A 21,378-nucleotide genomic window follows, 5' to 3' on the forward strand; every position below is an offset into this window, starting at 1 on the left:
ATGATTAGTGACATTCAGCATCTTTTCATATGTTTGTGGTCATTTGTATGTTCTCTTTGGAGAAGTGTCTATTCAGGTCTTTTGCCCATTTTTAAGTTGTTTTTATGATGTTGAATTTTATAAGTTCTTTATAAATTTTGGATATTAGCTCCTTATTAGATGTATCGTTGGCAATTATGTTCTCCCATTCAGCGGGTTGTCTTTCCATTTTGTTACTGCTTTTCTTTGCTGTGCAAAAACTTTATACTTCGATGTAGTCCCATTTGTATATTTTTCTTTTGTTTTTCTTGCATGAGGAGATATATCAGAAAGAATATTGCTTCAAGAAATGTCTGAGATTTAACTGCCTATGTTTTCTTTAGGACTTTGATTGTTTTAAGCCTTACATGTAAGTCTTTAGTCCAGTGGTTGGCAAACTGCGGCTCACGAGCCACATGCGGCTCTTTGGCCCTTTGAGTGTGGCTCTTCCACAAAATATCGACTTCTGCGCATGGGCCACGAAGTTTCAATTGCACTGTACGTGCACGCCCGCACTTGGTGGAAGAGCCACACTCAAGGGGCCAAAGAGCCACATGTGGCTCACGAGCCGCAGTTTGCCAACCACTGCTTTAGTCCGTTTGAGTTTATTCTTGTGTATGATATAAGAAGGTGGTTTGGTTTCATTTTTTTGCACATATTTGTCAAATTTTTCCAACACCATTAAATAGACTGTTTTTACCCCATTGTATTTTATTTCCTCCTTTGTCAGATATTAATTGACCATAAAGCCATGGGTTTATTTCTGGGGTGTCTCTTCTGTTCCATTGATCTGTATGTCTGTTTCTATGCCAGTACCATGCTGTTTTGATTACTATGGCCTTGTAGTATAGTGTGATATCAGGTAGTGTGATTCCTCCAACTTTGTTCTTTTTCAAGATTGTTGAGGCTATTTGGTTCCATATAAATTTTTGGAATATTTGTTCTAGTTCATTGTCTTGACTATATAGATTGCTTTGGGTAGTGTGGCTATTTTAATGATGTTAATTCTTTCAGTCCATGAACCTGGTATATGCTTCCACTTATTTATGTCTTCAATTTCTTTCTTCAGTGTTGTATGAGTTTTCGATTATAGGTCTTTTACATCCTTATTTAAATTTATTCCTAGGTAGATAGATATATTTAAAGCAATTGTAAATAGGATTGTTTTCTTAGTTTTGTTTCAGATAGTTCATGATATTTTTTCAGATAAAAACCAAAATATTTTATTCCATTAAAACAAGTAATATATATATTCTTTTTTTTCTAGCAGTATTTGTTTTTTTTTTTTAAATTTTTTTAATCTTTATTGTTCAGATTATTACCGTTGTTCCTCTTTTTCCCCCCATAGCTCCCCTCCACCCGGTTCCCACCCCACCCTCTGCCCTTACTCCCCCCACCCCCCACTGTCCTCATCCATAGGTGTACGATTTTTGTCCAGTCTCTTCCCGTACCCCCCACACTCCTTTCCCCCTGAGAATAGTCAGTCCACTCCCTTTCTATGCCCCTGATTCTATTGTAATCACCAGTTTATTCTGTTGATCAGATTATTTATTCACTTGATTTTTAGATTCACTTGTTGATAGATGTGTATTTGTTGTTCATAATTTGTATCTTTACCTTCTTCTTCCTCTTCTTAAAGGATACCTTTCAACATTTCATATAACACTGATTTGGTGGTGATGAACTCCTTTAGCTTTTTCTTATCTGTGAAGCTCTTTATCTGACCTTCAATTCTGAATGATAGCTTTGCTGGGTAAAGTAATCTTGGTTGTAGGTTCTTGGCATTCATCACTTTGAATATTTCTTGCCACTCCCTTCTGGCCTGCATAGTTTCTGTTGAGAAATCAGCTGACAGTCGTATGGGTACTCCCATGTAGGTAACTGACTTTTTTTCTCTTGCTGCTTTTAAGATTCTCTCTTTGTCTTTTACTCTTGGCATTTTAATTATGATGTGTCTTGGTGTGGTCCTCTTTGGATTCCTTTTGTTTGGGGTTTCTGCGCTTCCTGGACTTGTAAGTCTATTTCTTTCACCAGGTGGGGGAAGTTTTCTGTCATTATTTCTTCAAATAGGTTTTCAATATCTTGCTCTCTCTCTTCTTCTGGACCCCCATAATTCGGAGGTTGGTACGTTTGAAGATGTCCCAGAGGCTCCTTACACTATCTTCATGTTTTTGGATTCTTTTTTCATTTTGTTTTTCCGGTTGGGTGTTTTTTTGCTTCTTTGTATTTCAAATCTTTGACTTGATTCTTGGGATCCTCTAGTCTGCTGTTGGGAGTCTGTATAATATTCTTTATTTCAGTCAGTGTATGCTTAATTTCTAGTTGGTCCTTTTTCATAACCTCGAGGGTCTCACTAGATTTCTTGAGGGTCTCACTAAGTTTATCGGCGGTTTCTAGAGAATTCTTGAAAAACGTTAAAAGTGTGGTTTTGAACTCTATATCCAGTAGTTTGCTTTCCTCCATTTCTGTCATTTGTGACCTGTTTCTTTGTCTCCACATTTTGGCTGCTTCCCTGTGTTGATAGAGTGGCTTTGTGTGCTAGGTGTCCTACAGGGCCCAGTGGCTCAGCCTCCCCAATTACCTGAGGTGGACACTCTTGGTGCACCCCTTTGTGGGCTTTGTGCGGAGTCTTGTTGTAGTTAAGTCTTGATTGTTGTTGGTATCACTGGGAGGAATTAACCTCCAGGCCAGTTGTCTGTGAGTATCAGCTGTGTCTGCCGTGGGAGAACTTCTGTGCTGGAGACACCCTTCTGGGGCAAGACTTGCTTCAGTGGGGCTTTGGTGCTCACTGAGTCTGCCCCCTGAGTGTGTCCCTTATGGATCTGAGGAGTTGTAATCTGGAGGTTCCCACTCTGACCGCTGGGTATACTGGCTCTTGGATCTCTAAGGAGGTGCTAATTTAGCCTCTGCCTGAGGCTACCCAGCAGGAGCCCAGCTGTGAAGCAATGTAAGCTGCTGTGGGGCCTTGGGCCTTCTTTTGGAAGTTCTGGGTTTCTCTGACCCAGCGGCAGTTTGTTAGGTAATTTTCAGATTGCAAAGGGCCAGGCCTTTCATATGCAAAAGCCTCTGTGCCCAGCTTGGGTGGCGCAGGGTCTCAGGGGATCAACAGGGTGGAGCAAGCAGCTATGGCTGCTCCTCAGTCCTACCCTAGGAGCTTCTAAAACCAGGTGAAACCATTAGTACTGATCGCTACGGACAACAAATAATCAATCTGAACCACACTTTGAATGTGAAACAACCAGAATGTGCCAGAAGACACGGCAAAGTAATTTTGCTTTGTGATGACGCACCATCACACACTTCAAAACCAGTTAAAGACATGTTAAAAGGTCTTGCCTGGGAAGTATTAACCAACCCGCCGTATTCACCAGACCTTGCTCCTTCAGATGACCACTTGTTCCGATCGACGGCACACGCAGTTTCTGAGCAGCACTTCAAAATGTACAAAGAAGTGGAAAATTGGGTCTCTGAACGGTTCGCCTCAAAATAATAAAGTTTATGGTTCTCTATGTATAGTATCATGTCATCTGCAAATAATGACAGTTTTACTTCTTCCTTTACATGTTGGATGCTTTTATTTCTCTACCCTCCCCCCCCCCCAAAAAAAAAAATGTTTTTATTGATTTTAGAGGGAGAGGGAGAAACATTGATTGGCTGCCTCTTGCATCCCCCTTACTGGGAATTAAGCTCACAACCTGGGCATGTGCCCTGATCGGTGTATGGGACGATGCTCAACCAACTAAGCCACACCCACCAGGGCTATTTTTTCTTCTTGTCTGATTGCTGTGGTTTGGACTTCCAGTACTATGTTGAAATAAGAGTGCTGAAACCATACTCCCCTGTCTTGTTTGTGAACTTAATGGAAACGCTTTTAGCTTTTGCTTGTTGAGCATGATGTAGGTGGTCATATATGGCCTTTATTATGTTGAAGTATGATCCCTCTATTTCCACTTGGTTGAGAATTTTTATCATAAATAGGCGCTGGGTTTTATCAAATGCTTTTTCTGCATCTATTGATATGAATTTTATCCTTCATTTTATTTATGTGGTATATTATGCTTATTGATTTGCAGATATTGAACCAACCTTGCATTCCTGGAATAAATCCCACTTGATTGTGGTGTATAATCTTGTTAATGGGTTGCTGGATCTGATTTGCTAATATTTTGTTGAAGATTTTGGCATCCATGTTCATCAGGGATATTGGCTTATTCTTTTCTTTCTTTGTGGTTTTGGAATTAGGATAAGGCTGATCTTGTATAATGAGCTTGGGAATCTTCCCTTCTCTTGAAGGAGACATTTCTTATTTCCTGACTCACTTGTGAAGCTATTCAGTCCAGGGCTTTTCTTTGTTGGGAAGTTTTTTGTTTGTTTGCTTGTTTTAATCCTCACCCAAGGACATGCTTCTACAGATGTTAGAGAGAGAGGAAGGGAAAGGGAGAGAGAGAAACATTTGATGGGTTGCCTCATGTACGCACCCTGACTGGGGATAGAGCCCATGACCTTCTATGCATGAGCCACACTGGATAGGGCAGGAGTCTTATTATTACTGCTTCAATCTCATTCATTGTCATCTGTTTACATTTTTCCATTCTTCTTGACTTAGTTTTGGAAGATTGTATGTTTCATCCAGATTGTCCAATTTGTTGGCATATAGTTGTTTGTAATATTTTTTTACAATCCTTTGTATTTCCTCGGTGTCAGTTGTTACTTTGCCTCTTTTATTTCTGATTTTATTTATTTGGGCCCTCTTTTTTTTTCCTTGATGAGTTCGGTTAAAGGCTTGCCAATCTTGTTTATCTGTTCAAAGAACCAGCTCTTGGTTTCATTGATTTTTTGATTTTTTTTTTTTTTAGTATTGTTTTTAGACTTATTTCTGCTCTGATTTTGTTATTTCCTTTCTTATTTTCACTTTGGGCTTTGTTTTTTATTTTTCTAGTTCCTTTAAGTGCAAAGTTAGATTAATTGAGACTTTTCTTGTTTCTTGAGGATCAGCGTATGATACTATGAATTTTCCTCCTGGGACTGCTTTTGCTGTGTCCCATAGATTTTAGGTTGTTTGTTTCAAGGTATCTTTTGATTTCTTCCGTGATCTCATTGTTGACCCATTCATTGTTTACTAATATGTTATTTAACCTCCATGTCTTCGTGTGTTTTTCAATCTTCTTCTTGCAGTTGATTTCTAGTGTCCTAGCATTATGGTCTAGAGAAGGTGCTTGCTATGATTTCAGTTTTCTTAAATTTGTTGAGGCTTTTTTTGTATCTTAACTTGTTTTGTGCTCTATCCTAACATGTCCTCTTTTAAAGAATGTATATTCTCTTGCTTTGGGGTGAAATGCTCTGAAGATAACAATTAAGTCCATCTGCTCTAGTGTGTCATTTAAGGCTGCCATCTCCTGATTGATTTGCTGTCTGGAAGTTTTATCCATAAATGTTAAGGGGTGTTAAACTCTCCTACTGTGACTGTGTTAGAGTCAGTCTCCCCCTTTATGTCCATCAAGATTTGCTTTCCATATTTAGGCGCTCCTGTGTTGGATGCATAAATGTTTACAAGGGTATCCTCTTGTTGGATAGCTCCCCTTATCATTATGTAATTAATATCTTTCTTGTCTCTTATTATCACCCTTGTTTTAAAATATTTTTTATCTATGTATTGCTACCCCAGCTTTTTTTGTTTTCCATATGCCTGAATTATCTTTTTCCATCTCTTTACTATTAGTCTGTGTGTACCTTTTGGTATGAGGTGGGTCTCTTGTAGCCTTCATATGGTTCTTGTTTTATTACCCATTCAGCTATAAGATAAGCACTTTTTAAAGTGATACAGGGAGAAGGTGACAGATGTATGAATGTATGTATGTTTTTACTAGGGAAATGAATCCATTGAAAGTGACGAAATAATTTTTCTATCTTTTAACTCTTCCATATTTTTTCTTAAAAGTACATTTTTTTTTCTTTTTTAATTCTTTTTTTTTAAAATTTTTTAATTAAATCTTTATTGTTCAGATTATTACATTTGTTCCTCTTTTTTTTCCCCCCATAACTCCCCTCCTCCCAGTTCCCGCCCCACCCTCCGCCCTCACTCCCCACCCACTGTCCTCATCCATAGGTGCATGATTTTTGTCCAGTCTCTTCCCGCATCTCCCACACCCCTTTCCCCCCCAAGAATAGTCAGTCCATTCCCTTTCTATGTCCCTGATTCTATTACAATCACCAGTTCATTCTGTTCATCAGATTATTTATTCACTTGATTCTTAGATTCACTTGTTGATAGATGCATATTTGTTGTTCATAATTTGTATCTTTACCTTTTTCTTCCTCTTCCTCTTCTTAAAGGACACCTTTCAGCATTTCATATAATCCTGGTTTGGTGGTGATGAACTCCTTTAGCTTTTCCTTATCTGTGAAGCTCTTTATCTGACCTTCAATTCTGAATGATAGCTTTGCTGGATAAAGTAATCTTGGTTGTAGGTTCTTGGTATTCATCACTTTGAATATTTCTTGCCACTCCCTTCTGGCCTGCAAAGTTTCTGTTGAGAAATCAGCTGACAGTCGTATGGGTATTCCCTTGTAGGTAACTGAGTTTCTTTCTCTTGCTGTTTTTAAGATTCTCTCTTTATCTTTTGCTCTTGGCATTTTAATTATGATGTGTCTTGGTGTGGTCCTCTTTGGATTCCTTTTGTTTGGGGTTCTCCGCGCTTCTTGGACCTGTAAGTCCATTTCTTTCACCAGGTGGGGGAAGTTTTCTGTCATTATTTCTTCAAATAGGTTTTCAATATCTTGCTCTCTCTCATCTTCTGGCACCCCTATAATTCTGATGTTGGTACGCTTGAAGCTGTCCCAGAGGCTCCTTACACTATCCTCGCATTTTTGGATTCTTTTTTCATTTTGCTTTTCCGGTTGGGTGTTTTTTGCTTCCTCGCATTTCAAATCATTGACTTGATTCTTGCGCTCCTCTGGTCTGCTGTCGGGAGTCTGTATAATATTCGTTATTTCAGTCCGTGTATGCTTAATTTCTAGTTGGTTCCCCAATATAAGATCGAGGGTCTCATTAGTTTTCTTGTAGATCTCATTAAGTTTATCGGCGGCTTCTAAACAGTTCTTGAGAGACCTTAAAAGTGTGGTTCTGAACTCTATATCTTCCATTGACAATTTTGTCCTGTTTCTTTGTCTCCGCATTTTGTTATGCTTCCTTGGTGCACCCCCTAGTGGTCTTTGTTCGAAGTCTTATAGTTAAATCTTGATTGTTGTAGCTAATTCCAGGGAGGGTTTGACCTCCAGGCCAAGTGGCTATGCGAATCAGCTGTGTCAGCAGTGAGCGAACTTCTGTCCTCTAGGGAGGTGCTAATCTAGCCTTTGCCTGAGGCTATCCGGCAAAAGCCTCTGTGCAGGGCTTGGGCGGGGCGGGTCGCACAAGATCAACAGGGTGGGCCGGAGAGAGCAGTTATGGCGGCTCTCAGTCCTGTCCCCAGGGGCTCTGCCTCTCTGAGTCCCAGCACCCGCTGCAAAGCTCAAGAGAGAAAGCTGCACTTGCTCTGACCGAAGCCAGACAGTCCCGCTTCTCCGGTTTGAGTCTGGGTCCCTAAAGACTCGCCCGGATCTGGAGCTCAGAGTCTGCGACTCCCTCGCGATTGAAAACGCCAACCGCGCCCTCCGCCGCCAGCCCGCTCTGCGCACTCCGCACCTCAGATTTTGACTTCAGCACTGCGCCTCCTCTGGGTGTCCGTATGCATTTCTCTTTCCTCCTAGTTGTAGGACTTCCACTCAGCCAGTGTTCCTGTGGTTCTGGGTGATGTCCCTTCCGTTTTTTGGTTTCACTTTTGAAGTAGTTGTTCAAAGCAGCAAACTCCGGCGTTAACCTATGCCGCCATCTTGGTTCTCCTCAAAAGTACATTTTTTAAATGCCTTGTAGATTTACCAGACCAGAGCACTTAGGAAGCAGTGCTAAGATCAAATGTAGCGGTTGCCATAGCTATCAGGAGTCCACTAAACAGCTCACCATGAAGAAACTGCCAATCGTCGCCTGTTTTCATCTCAAAGTAAGTTTTCCAGAAAACTTTTCATAGCAGACTGAATGCTTAGTCCCTAGGGCAGCGTGGAGCCTGTGGTCTGGGCCACCGAGCACATGTGGTCATCGCCGTGGCTCCGCAGGAGGGCTGCCTGGCGAGAGGTGCCAGGCTGTCCTCTCTCCCTGTTCTCTGTGGCAGGAGAGGCCCGGTGAACAGGACGTGGCTCCTGCGCAGTGGAAAGGGTGTGGGAGTGCGCTGCGGGGGCTGGGTTGTGAAGGTTCTACTACTGCTGCCTGAGTTCTTCCATCCTCGCCCCAAGTTTTCTATTTTTCTTTTACTTTAAAAGCAGCAAAGTCCCTTAGCATTGTGATTAGTCCAGGGGCCAGCAAGAGCTTTCTGTAAAGGGTCAGCTAGGAAGCTTTTAGGGCTTGCTGCCATGTGATCTCTGTTTCATAGTCTTTGTTTTATTTTATGACCCTTTAAAAATGTTAAAAAGCAAAACAAAAAACGATTCCTAGCTTCCTTGCTGGGTTTGGTGGCGCCTGATATTGTCAAAGGGATGCCTGGTGCCGTGTGAAAGGAACGTGTGCTTGTCTCGCTTCCAGAGGCTTCTTCCCTTGCGCGCTGTTGGGTTTATCGTAAGGTTACTTTTTTTATCACTTTGGGTTTATCACTTTGAACTTCATTTCAAGACTTGCCTGGAACCCCATAATTTAAATTTATGTAGACGTTTTATTGAGCCTCCCGGAGGCAGTGAGAGCAAAAAGCACCTGTGGGGTGTGCTCAGAGTGACTCACTCCTCTCCCCTCTCCCCCACTTTCTTAGCGATTTGAACACTCAGCCAAACTGCGGCGGAAGATTACCACATACGTGTCCTTTCCCCTGGAGCTGGACATGACCCCGTTCATGGCGTCCAGGTATGGGAGCTCTGCAGTGCCTTGTCGGGTCAGTGATTGGCACTGGTTCTGTGCTGAGACCATTGTAGGTGTTGGCACAACCATAACTGCTAAAGCCAAGTTACTGTCCTGATCTTACCCAAGACACATCTTAGTTTATTTGTAAATTTTTATTTCTTGATTGTAGAGTGAGGAAGGGAGAGAGATAGAAACATTGATTTGCTGTTCCACTTATTTATGTATGTGCGCTGTCCGGGGACCAAACCCACAGCCTTGGTGTATCATAGCGGACAATGCTCTAACCAAGCTCCTGCCCCGCCAAGGCCCCAAGGCACCTTGTGTTTAATCAGTTATTTTTTCTAAGATGTCCTTTTGCTTTGGGTTTTCCCCAGCCATTCCTGGTCAAGGTGGCATCACAGCAAGAAGGCAGCATTTTAGCTGATGGAGTTGGTTTTGGATACAGATAAACGTAGTTGAGTTTGCAGCTGTAGATTCCATTTTTCTTGTTTTCAAATCAATACTATAGAGCACTTGGAATGTATCCTCCAAAAAGAGTGTGACACTGATAGATTGGCCACATGCTGGTCTCCTGGAGCCACTTAACAAATGGCTCCAGGCTGGTGGCTGGAAGCAAGTGGGCAGGGCCCGATGACGTCACCCCTTGGTGGGGTGCGCTGACCAGGGAGACCTGGCAGCCCCGCCTCAGAGCAGGTGTGCTCTGCATTCGCGTCACCGGCCGGTCTCGGTGGAAGAACTAGAAAGTGTGTATAAAATGGGTCCCGCACAGCGTCTGGCGTGGGGGCCCAGGAAGGTGGCTGTTACTATCTAAGCCGTGCGTCTCTTCAGTTCAGTGATTTTTAACTGCTGTGCCATAAGGGTTTTCAGAACACGCAGTGCCTGGCCATTTAGTCAGGGCACTGACCTCTTCTCCCCTAGGTCGTCAAATTAAGAAATGACAACATCCAACGCAACAATAGCAGTGCAGTGCAAATGAATCAAAATTACAGCTTTTGGGGTGGGGGGGTCAAATCAGCAAAATATATATATTTTTGGTGTGCTGCAGGATTTTAAGTAATTAGTTTATGTGCCATGAGATGGAAAAGGTTGAAAATCTCTGCTTCGGTTAATTAGTTGGTTGATGTTGAGTTTTGCTTTGTTTGTTGCAGCAAAGAGAGCAGGATGAATGGACAGTACCAGCAGCCGTCGGACAGTCTCAGTAACGACAACAAGTGAGCGGCGCCTGCGAGGGGGGGGCGGGGGGGTGGGTGGGGCGGGGGTGGTGGTGCCCTGGCATCTTGGGTGGGAGCGGTGACCGCAGTGTTTCCCGGGAGACGGCTGCAGCGATGCGTGGCCACGGCAAGCTTGTTTCTTCAGGCCGCTGGCCGCCTCCTGTCTTGCTGCCCATCCATCTTTTAGGAAAGGACTTGTCACAGCCTTGATCGCCGACACTCACGCTGCTGCGGGAGCCTGACCCTTCCTCCTGGAGCCGGGGCGAGAGGGTCAGCCTGACCTCGCAGGCCCCGAGGGGAAGCTCAGCCTCTGCGCCCTGGGCCCCTTGGCTCTTCCTTCGACGGCATTGCCATGAGGCTCTGCTCTCCTCTACCTGCCTGGCCACCTTGGCCGTGGCAGAAAGCATGAAGGGAGAGTGCTCACCGTGTCTCCCGGTCCCTTCCTCTCACCACTTCCACCACACGTGGCTCCACTGAGGCAGCTGCAGAGCAGGGGGAGCCACACGGGCCCCTTTCCCTCTGCACCCCATGCACCCGCTCTGGTTCCCAGGGCACAACAGGGGGTCGGGGAGCTCCCCTCACTGTGCAGGCTCCTGGTGATGGTGACACTGAGGTCACGGCTGCTCCTTCCCTTCCAAACCAGGTACTCCTTGTTCGCAGTCGTTAACCACCAGGGGACCCTGGAGAGCGGCCACTACACCAGCTTCATCCGGCAGCACAAGGACCAGTGGTTCAAGTGTGACGACGCCATCATCACCAAGGCCAGCATCGAGGACGTGCTGGACAGCGAGGGGTACGTTAGGTGCAGCCGGCGTCCACGTGGGCATCCACACCCAAAGCCACGCCTGGTTTTAGTGCTGCAAAGGACATGCACCTCTGGTGGCTGAAGCAAGGAGGCTTGTTGCAGACAGGCCCCAGCCTCTGGTCCTGTGCAGCGCCCTCAGGGGACGCCCTGACAGCGGCACGAGGGGTCTCCTGGTCTGCCAGAGCGGGCAGGGGGTCTCCGCAGCTCCTTGCTCCTGGCCCGATTCATCCCTTCCCAGCACATCCTCATCCCCTTGAGCTTCGCTCAGTCCTTGGCCTTGAGCCCTCATTAGGGTCCTGGCCCCACTGAGCTGCTGGGCCATGAGGGCGCTGTGGTTCCAGGCTGTGGGCAGCCCCCTGGGGAGTGCATAGGACAGCCCCGTGCAGTGGTCCTGCCTCCCCCTGGGGAGTGCATGGGACAGCCCCGTGCAGTGGTCCTGCCTTCGCAGCAGGACTCTTGCCAGCAGTGCCACTGACCGGGGGCCTGAGTCCCGGACAGTGGGGCCTGGTTCAGGAGCTGTTTCCTGGCGAATGGGCGGGAGGGTGGGCTTAGGGGGCTTGAGCACTGCCACTTCCTAGCTAAGGACCCTCCTCCTTGGGGACTAAGAACCAAAACCCATCCAAACAAGAACTCAGTCTGCTGGTGACTGCGGTGCCAGGACCAGTGGGAGGGCGGGTCTTGCCGGCCTCGTGCAGGGACCTGAGGGACCGTCAGCATGCCCTGTCTTTGCCTCTGTAGGTACCTGCTGTTCTACCACAAGCAGTTCCTGGAGTACGAATAGCCTCCCCTCTGCTCGTCAGAGCGCAGGCCATGAAGTGGCGCCTCACAAAATGACCTCACCCAGCACCACGGCACCCCCACCCCCACAGCTGCGCCCCGGGCGTCGGGGCCTGCAGCCCGGGCCAGGGTGTGGTGTGGATGGACAGCGCATGGGGGGGACCTGGGAGCTGCACAGCAGGACAGCACGACAGGAAGGCGCGCCTGCCTGGGAGGGCAGAGAGGGTGTCACCGCTGTGTCTCCTGCTCTTCCAACAGGGTGTGGGGCACCCCACGCAGGGAGCAGCCTCGCCTCTGCTCAGTGCTGCTGTGTGCACCGCCTCCTGGGCGCTAGCCCCCTGGACAGTCATTCCAGGAGCATGACCTCGGGGCATGGAGACGCCCACAGCTGGGACTAGGACGGAGGGCCTGGCGGGGTCTGAATTTCCTGTTAAATGTGTGCAGGGAGGGACTCGGCTTCTGCCCGCAGAGAGCAGCCCCGACTGCCTGGGGCGCCAGGCCGGCCCCTCCGTGCTCCCGGCCAGCCCCTCCTCCCCTCCCTCCCAGCTCTTCCCGCGCGACGGACTTCATAACTGTGTGTTCATGACTGGGTGAATCGAGCTTATGCTGAAATTTAGAGTTTCATTCTGCTCTTGTGCTGTGTTGTTGCCCCCCCCCCCCCCCCCAAGCCTGGTGTCCTGGTGGCCCCTGGCAGGTGTGAGTCAGGCTACAGTAGTAACAGTCTCATCGTGTTCCTCTTGAGTCAGTGACACATTTTTCGATGGTTTCATTGTTTTCCTAACTCGTGTTTTCTCCTTGGCTGCCTGTCCCACCGGCCGTCACAGCTCGGTGGCCCTGTTGGGTGAAGGGAGTGCTCACTTTGCTGAAGGCCTGCTTCCCGGGGTCAGGGCTGGGTGGGAAGGGCGGCTGCCTGCCTTGCGGGCAGAGCGGTGCGCGGCCTGTCCTGTGCTGCATGCACCTGTCTGTCCAGACCCCACCTCAGAGCGTTTGGTCCCTTTCTGAGACCTTGCAGCCCCGAGTCGCGGGGGGGGGGGGGGGGGGGCGAGTTGCTTGGATTTGTTGGCGGAGCAGCAGGTGGGCGTGCCCGAGCTGCGCTGTCCCTCCAGCTGCAGACTAGACTCTCCTGGAGACCAGGGGTAAGTGTGTGGCTCTGTGGCCACAGGTAACAGGTGAGCAGATGAGACTACTGTGTTCCCACAGAGCTGTATTGATGGGCACTGAAACTTGAATCCATATAATTCACATCATGAAGTTTTTTTCACTGTTTAAAAATGTGTCAGCTACTCTCAGTTGACAGGCCACACAGAAGCAGGCAGTGGGCCCGACTAGCTGGTTGGCTGGGTGAGTGGGCAGGGCGGGTGCTCCCGGAGTTGAGCAGTTATCCTCACTGTGGAAAATGCTGGAACATGCAAGCAGCTGCCCTGCAGAGATGTCCTACGTGGCGAAATCCCGAGAGGTGTTCTCTTTCCGTCATTTTCCACCTCGACCCACGCCTGTCCCCTGGCAGCCCCCACAGTGTTGTGTGTCCATGAGTTTTGTTCTCTCCCTTTTCCTCACTCCCCCCCTTCCAGTGCCCTGCCCCCATCGCTGTCAGCCTGCTTTCTGTCCATGAGTCTGTCTCTGTGCTTGTTTGTTCATTAGATTTCACAGAGTGCGATGATGTGGTGCTGGTCTCTCTCTGACTGGCTTATTTCACTTAGCATGATACTCTCCAGGTGCCTCCATGCTGTCTCAAAGGGTAAAATTTTCTTCCTTTTAATGATCAAGTAGTATTCCTTTGTGTGAATGTTCCGCCGCTGTTTACCCCTCGTCTGCTGAGGGCGCTTGGGCTGCTTCCACATCTTGGCTGCAGTGAACACAGGGGCCTCGCGATGGTTTTAGAAGCACTTGCTCAGCTCACTGTTACGTTTCTGCATTAATGGGGCGCCGGCTGTAAAGCATGCTTTAGAATAGCAAGTGTTTTCAGGAAGTAGGGGGGGCAGACCTTCAGGAGTGGCTGCCTGTGTCGAAGGTGTGTGCCTGCCGGGAAGGCTGCCGGGGGAGAGGCGTCCATGATGAGCGCAGCTGGGCGGCCAGCGGGCTGCGCTGGCGCAGGGTGCTGAGGCCTGAGGTCTCCCTGCGTCTGCCGCTGGGGTCTCCTCGCTGGCTGGAAGCTATCAAGCAGGGTGGGGAGTTTCTGGAAGATTATGTCATCTGGCCGGCCTGCTCCCCAACCTGTGCTCCCCTCCCCTCCCACTGTCACTGGTGCTCAGAGGCTCAGCCACCCTGAGGACACGGGACAGGGAGAGCAGTGGGCCACGCGTGTCTTTTGTGGACATTATTTGAAGCGTGTGTCTCCAAGTTAGTTCTCTCTCCCCTTCGCCTTGGGGCTCTGAGCACTTGTCCGGCCCTGCCCGCAAGGGCTCCCCTCCTCCTGCCTCCCAGGGGTCTGTGGTAGCAACGAAATGTTACATGAAATGTCCTTGTAAAAGAAGCTCCCAGTCCAGCTATTAAATTCAGGAAAACGGTTTTTGTTTCCTAACAACCACCACTACGTAGGTTCCTGTCGTCACCAAGTGTGTCTGACCACCATGGAGTCAGGTGGCCCCTCCACGCCCATCAGTGCATTTAACACCCTGAACTGAGACGCGGCTGCCCCTGCATGCTTCTCAGGGGCACGGCGGGCTTTCCCTCTTTAGGGTGCGGAGAGGCTCCCAGCAGTGGGGGCGCTGGGCCCGCGGGTCAGGCCGGCTAGGGGCAGCCTGCGGCCCACGCGGCCCTCCTGCAGGGCCCCGCCGGCCCAGGAGCGTTTGTGGTTTGGCTTGGTGTGTGTGCTTTCACCGTGTAAAATTGCCGGCTGGGGTTTTGTGCGTGTGTTTGTGTTTGCTTGTTTTTTAATAATTGAAGTGATTGGGGCCTGTTATAAACAAAACACACATTGTAAGAAAAAGATCCCAGTGATCGTGCCGTGGGTTTGTGCCAAGATGTCTGCGCCTCTTTCACCTGCTGTGTGAGGAATGCGTGGCCCTTCCCTCCCTTCATGCTTGTAGTCATTCTATGTCATAATAAAGCAACATTTTATTCCGAACATTGGCTGGCTCTCCCCTTCCTCACACCAGCAGCCAAGGAGGGGCTGGGATGAGAGTCCCAGGGTGCGGGCCGCCTGGAGCCTCCGTGCTCTGGTGTGGGCGCCCGCGCAGCCTGCGCCACCTCATTCTCTTGTCTGGCCTGTCCTCCTCGCGGGGGCAGGATGTGACGTGCCCGGACGCCAGACGTGGCCTTCGCTGTGCATGAGTCACCTGAGGGCTCCTTTGGCTGACGCCGTGTGGAGTCCAAGGCCGAGTCCTGGCTGGGGTAGGAAAGCTCTCGGGTGGTGGAAGGGCAGGTGTAAGTCAGTGGAGAGAAGACTTGGCGGCTCCGCCGTCAGCTCTGCGATGGCCACAGGCAGCTGGCACCTGGCCCCTCCCCGGCACCTGGTCCCGGCCCAGCACCTCGGCTGCTGTGCACCTGTCGGGCCCGAGCCTTTCTGTGGTGCTCTTTCCTGGGTGCCTTCGCTGCAAGTTCCTCTACTTCCCTCCCTGGGCATCCTGCCGAGCCCTCCCGTCCCCATGGGGCAGCCGTCGCTTCCACTCACACAGAGCAGGTGTCTCCCGGAGCTCCCCTCTCGGGCTCCCCCTTGAGGCAGCAGAGCCCCCTCCAGGCAGGAGGAAGAAGAGCGTGTGGTGAGGTTCCTCAGCGTAAAGCTGAGCAATCCCAGCCCCACTCCGGCCCGAGCCTGGGGCCCGTCTGTGTTTTGGCCGTGGGGAGCTGGCATCATGGATTGGCTTCTGGCTAAAAGCACACACATCGGCCCAGAGGAGGCGACAGAGCCTCAGCCATACCTTTCACCCGACAGGCTTGTGAGCGCAGCTGCCTCCCGCGTTTCCTGGTGGAATGTCGCAGCAACGGGCAGAGGTGCGGACAGGCAGGGCAGGCAAATTCACCTGTGGAATATTCCAGGGAAGAGAGTCTGCCACCTCCAGATGGAAGGGGGCCCTGTGGTCCACCTGCCACCAGGCAGCCAGCTGGCCCACTCGGACGTGCTGTCCGGGAGTCAGTGCCACCAGGCAGCGCTCAGCAATCAGCCCGGCGAGCCTGGGTCAGGGCAGATCTGTGGCATTGACCTTATTCTAGCTTCCTCGTCAGTCTTTTTTTAAAAAAATACATTTTTATTGATTTTTGAGAGAGAGGAAGGGAGAAGGATAGAATAATCGATGAGAGAGGAACACTTTGATCAATGGCTGGCCCCCTTCTGGGGATCAAGCCTGCAACCTGGCAACCTGGGCACGTGCCCTGACTGGGAATTGAACCTCTTGGTTCATGGGTCAATGCTCAACCACCAAGCCACCTCTGTCTTGATGGCCACTTCTTCACGAGTCTGCCAAGCAGCACGGGGGCCGGGAAGGACACAACCTGCGCCCCGAGGCGTGCCTCTGTGCCCCTGGTTGTGAAGGGCACCGCGGGATGAGTTCTGGGCTCTGGGATGCAGGTGCCTGCACTGGCTGCCCGTTTTGAGAGCTCTGTCCCCATCCAGATCTGGTCACTGACCTTTAAACCCTCTTCTAAGTCCTTGACAGTCCATCCAGGCTGTTGGTGACTTCCCATAAGCCCGTGTAGATCAGCACTGTGGCCTCTCTCCAAAGTGGGTAACCCATTTCCTGCTCCCAAGTTCCACCCCCAGGGTTTCCTCCATCGCGTCCGGCAGGGTCTCCTCAGTTCCCTGGTCACGGGGGCCATGCACAGGTCTCTGGTGATGAAGCCTGAGCCGCCTGCTCAGGTCACAGCACTTCTGGACATGCCTTTCCCACTCTGGCCGCTGTACCCACCCCACCTCAAGGCCAAGCAAGGCAGATGACACTCGGTTTACAATGGGATGCTCAGGCTTCCTGGTCAGCTGTTGTCCTATGAATGGTGTGTAGTCTCCACTAAGAGACTTCTCCAAGAACAGCAAACAAGGTGTTTCTGAAAAGAGTAACTATCTGTAGAAGAGGGTGCAGATGTGGTTTGCTCTGCCCAGAATTCTGGAGGTCTGTGCTGTTTTTCCCATTGTATTGCCCGAGGCTCCGTGGGGCCTCCTGTTGCCTCAGCCTTTGAGCACCAGTGGTCTCCTTGGACCATGAGGTCTGAGTGGTGGTGCAGCCTGAACTTACTGCCCGGGCCCCACTGGGAACCAAGCCGTGTGGTGCCTCGGTTGGTGGATCAAATTGGCACTTGGTGGGGTGTGCTGCTTCCGATCCAGCAAGGCCTGCCAAGCATTGGGCCTCTACGTTGTAGGTGTTGCAAGGTGCAGCAACTTCCACCTTGAAGGGCATATCTTTTAAAGAAAAATGTTCTTAGTGATTTTTAGAGAGAGAGGAAGGGAGAGGGATAGAGAGAGAAACATCGATGAGAGGAAGGAGCATCATCAATTGGCTGCTCCTGCAACCGGGCATGTGCCCTCTGAGGATTGAACCTGCGGCGTCTTGGTTCCTGCGCCTGTGCTCAGTGCTGAGCCACGCCAGCCTAAGAGGATGTCTTGATACACTTCAAACCACTGGAACATCATTGAGTGGGGAGCCCAGAGTTTGGGGAGTTTATTTCTCATGCTTTGGTTCACTTGTCTTGTTAAAGCATTTGTAGAATTTGCTACTCATCAGCTCCAATCAGCAAAAAGTCATCAATATTGTGAACCTGAGTAATGTATAATAATATAAAAGACAAACATGCAAATTGACCATACCTTTGCTATGCCTTAAGCCACACCCACCCACCAGTCAGAGCAACTATATGCAAATTAACTCAACCAAGATAGCGGCCAACAGCCACAGAGCTGGAGCAAGCAGGAGGCTTGGTTGCCCCAGTGATGGAGGAAGCCAAGCTCCCCGCCTGCTATGGCCGGCTCTGAGCTCCACTCAAGGCAACAAAGTTTCAATTATAGAAGATAAATAAACCCCAGATACCTGCTTTCAGCTGGCCGTGACCATGGAGCTGGAGCGAGCTGGAGGCTTGGGTTGCCCCTGGTGATGGAGGAAGCCAAGCTTCCCTCCCGCCCACCCTGGCTGGCTCTGAGCTCCTCTCAAGGCTACAAAGTTTCAACTATAGAAGGTAAATAAATCCCAGAACAAAAAAGAAAAAACGGAGAGGCTGGGAGCTTCCGTCGCTGGCGGGCTTGGCCAGCCTGAAAACGACCCTCAGCCCCTCACCCAGACTGGCCAGGCACCCCAGCGGGGACCCCCACTCTGAAGGGGGTGTGACCAGCCTGCAAACAGCCCTCAGCCCCTCACCCAGGCTGGCCAGGCACCCCAGCGGGACCCCCACCCTGATCCGGGACACCCTTCAGGGCAAACCAGCCGGCCCCCACCCATGCACCAGGCCTCTATCCTATATAATAAAATGGTAATATGCAAATTGACCCTAACAGCAGAATGACTGGGAATGACTGGTCACTATGACATACACTGACCGCCAGGGGGGCAGACGCTCAATGCAGGAGCTGTCCCCTGGTGGTCAGAGTGCTCCCACAGGGGGAGCTCTGCGCAGCCACAAGCCAGGCTGATGGCTGCCAGCACAGCGGTGGTGGCGGGAGCCTCTCCTGCCTCCTCAGCAGCATTAAGGATGTCCGACTGCAGCTTAGGTCTGCTCCGTGCTGGTAAGTGGACATCCCCTGAGGGCTGCCGGGCTGCCAGAGGGATGTCTGACTGCCAGCTTGGGCCCGATCTCCCAGGGAGCGGACCTAAGCCAGCAGGTGGACATCCTCTGAGGGGTCCCAGACTGCAAGAGCGCATAGGCCGGGCTGAGGGACCACCCCCCGAGTGCACAAATTTTTGTGCACCAGGCCTCTAGTCTATAATAATAAAAGCGTTATATGCTAATTAGACTGGACAGCCGAACAACCTTCCTGACGAAGCTGAAGGGGCCGAGGCAGAGGTGGATAGGGCAGTCAGGCAGGCAGGTGAGTAGTTAGGGGTGATCAGGCAGGCAGGCAAGTGCTTAGGGGCAATCAGGCAGGCAGGCAGAGGCTGTTAGGGGCAATCAGGCAGGTAGGCAGGCCAGTGGTTTGGAGCCAGTGGTCCCGTATGCAAGAGGGGTGTCTGCTCGTTTTGGGCCTAAACCGGCAGTCTAATATCCCCCAAGGGGTCCCGGGCTGAGGGGAACCCCCCCCCGCCCCCGCATGCCTCTAGTATTTTATGAAATAGCAAGATGGTTAATATTTCTCTAGATTGTATGATAGCAGCATTAATACAGCCCTGAGGCTAGAGGCTGTACCATGAAGGCACAATGTTGGCCCTCCCAGGGGAAGACGAGCTGCCTGGCGGTCCTTACAGATGGGTGAGAGCAGGGCAGCAGCCAGGTCAGCGGGTGCATCCTCAGTGCTACGCCTAGTGATTGGCTCCAGGAAAGACCCAGCACCTGGGAGGGCACCCGAGTGGGGTTATAGTTAGTACAGGGATAGCTTTACTTCACTGGGCTTCACAGATGTTGCTGTTTCTTTCTTTTCTTTCCTTTTTTTTTTTTTTTTTTTTACAAGTTGAAGGCCAGCAAATAAAAGGATTACAGTAGGTCCTCGGGTTTCGTCAGAGATCGGTTCCTACGGCACAACGTACCACGATTTTCGCCGTAAGTTGTAACCCACCTACATAAGCACCTACGTCACTCATGGAGCACAGACACAGCAGTAATGAAGGGAAACAATAGAAAATATTTAAAAGAAAGATAATTCCTGACCTTTACTTGTGGTAAATAAATAATAAAAAACAAAGCACATATGTACATACGTTGAAATGACGGAACTTTTTTTTTTATAAATAAATGGGAGATGGTGACGTAACTATGAAACGACGTGCGTAGAGTCCGACATCACCCGAGGACTGTCTGTACAGCTGACTTTATTGCGATAATTGCTTTTTAGCAGTGATCTGGAACGAACCCACAGTCTCCTAGGTGTGTCAAAGTCTGTAGTCATTTTCTAAGACCCTTCAGACTTCTGCATGGACAAACCAGGTGGGTTACCTGGGAGTGTGAGAGGTGTCACTGCTGCTTTGAAGTCGTTGGTGGGAGCGTTAATCTTTGAAATCCCGCACCCTACGGGAATACGGGAGTGCTGCTAGTTTATTATCTTTGTCGGGAGGTAAGGCCAGACACTTCCACATATTCTTCCAACCTTAGCCGTCTCCGGTGGGTGAGAGTGAGTGTGGGGGTCCTGCCAGTTGTCAAGCATGCCCATGCACACTCAACGGGAGAAAGAGCCACAGGATGGATCCAGTACTTGTCAGTTTTTAAAACCAAGTTGCACATATAATGCCCACTGTCTCCCGGCGGCATGGAGAGTGCAGTGGTGAGCCCCTGTGTGTTTCCCAGGGTACGTGTAGTTTTCCCTTTCACTGGTCTGAGAAGGAGCAAGTGTCAAAATGAAGGCGGAAGGAAAAACCAGGCGTTTGGCTCAGCCAGTTTGGGAACTCCCTGATGGGCTGGAAGCCGAGGCCCACTGGGCGGTTTCATGCCCAGAGGAGAGCCGCAGGGAGCCTGGAAGGCCTGGGCCTGGACCCATTGGTCTGATAAGGGCCTCGGGGTTGTGTTACAGGTTTCCCCCAGGGACTCTGATGCTCAGCAGCTGGTAAGAAGCGCCAGCCCCACCAGCCCGCCTGGCCGGTGCGGCTCTCGGTCGGTGGGAGTGTCGACTGTAGGTTGTCTTCCTGGTCCAGCATGGTAGTGGTGTAGTCAGGTGCGTGGGGGAGGCAACCAGTGGGTGTTTCTCTCTTTCCCTGCCACTTTCTAAAATGAATAAGCATATTTAAAAAACAAAATAGAAATGAAACACCAGCCAAATGGCCTGAGGAAAATTTGAGAGCCAAGTAAACAGCTAGAGAAAATCTAACCCTTCCCAAACTCCTTTGCTCCAAAACTAATTTTGAGAAGCTCCTAAAGCCATATCTGATGCAGTGAGACTTTAAAGAAACTGGGGAGAGGAAGACACTTGGGTAGGAAAGGGCCTCATAGAAAGCAGCATGTGAAGTGCATGAGGCCTGCGTGACCAGTGACCCGAGTGCCTCCAGCCCCAGGGAGAGAGGGAGCAGCCCTAGGAGATAGAGGAGCAGCCTCAGGAGATGGAGTAGCGGCCTCCTGAGATGGAGTAGCGGCTTCAGGAGATGGAGGAGCAGCCCCAGGAGTGGAGGAGTGGCCTTGGGGAGATGGAGGAGCAGCTGCAGGAGATGGAGGGGCACCCCAGGGGAGCTGGAGGAGCAGCCTCAGGAGATGGAGAGGCCAGGGAGTGGGGAGCAGTCCTGGTGGAGGGAGCAGCAGAGGCGGAGGCTAGGGGCAGGAGCGGGAATGAAAGGACTTCCCAAGGCTTGTTGTGCTTGTCAAGGTCTCTCAGCTGCCAGCTAGAAAGCATCAAGCCCCCTCCTTCCCTAGAAATGAAAAGCTGGATCATTGATGCAACTACGTTTTCTCTGGGACCCATCCATGCACTGAAGCTGCAGGGCAGCCAATGACCCTGGGGTCTGAGGATGGGTGCGCAGGAAGAGCAGAGCTGAGAGCTGCGGGCAGGGGAGGGGACACCACCTGCAGGCTCCTCTCCACAGACTCCACTGGACCCTCATAAAAAATACCAGCACAGAGGGGGAGACCCAGGGAGCCTCCCTCGGGGGTGA

At 50.2% G+C, this 21,378-nt stretch overlaps 1 protein-coding gene across 2 annotated transcripts in view; it reads left to right on the top strand.

The window, feature by feature from the left end:
• USP22 (ubiquitin specific peptidase 22) overlaps positions 1-14,798 on the top strand; it is an 86,333-nt gene extending 71,535 nt beyond the window's left edge. For both annotated transcript variants that reach the window (XM_036296451.1, XM_036296450.1), the window contains 5 exons: positions 7,928-8,054; positions 8,850-8,941; positions 10,087-10,149; positions 10,793-10,942; positions 11,693-14,798. In XM_036296451.1, coding sequence (XP_036152344.1) covers positions 7,928-8,054; positions 8,850-8,941; positions 10,087-10,149; positions 10,793-10,942; positions 11,693-11,735 — 475 coding nt within the window. In that variant the 3' untranslated portion in view covers positions 11,736-14,798. The remainder of the gene's footprint in view (positions 1-7,927; positions 8,055-8,849; positions 8,942-10,086; positions 10,150-10,792; positions 10,943-11,692) is intronic.
• Positions 14,799-21,378: the final 6,580 nt, after the last annotated feature.

Source organism: Myotis myotis, unplaced genomic scaffold (genome assembly GCF_014108235.1).
Source record: "Myotis myotis isolate mMyoMyo1 unplaced genomic scaffold, mMyoMyo1.p scaffold_m19_p_29, whole genome shotgun sequence".
In the NCBI taxonomy this organism is placed as follows: Eukaryota; Metazoa; Chordata; class Mammalia; order Chiroptera; family Vespertilionidae; genus Myotis; species Myotis myotis.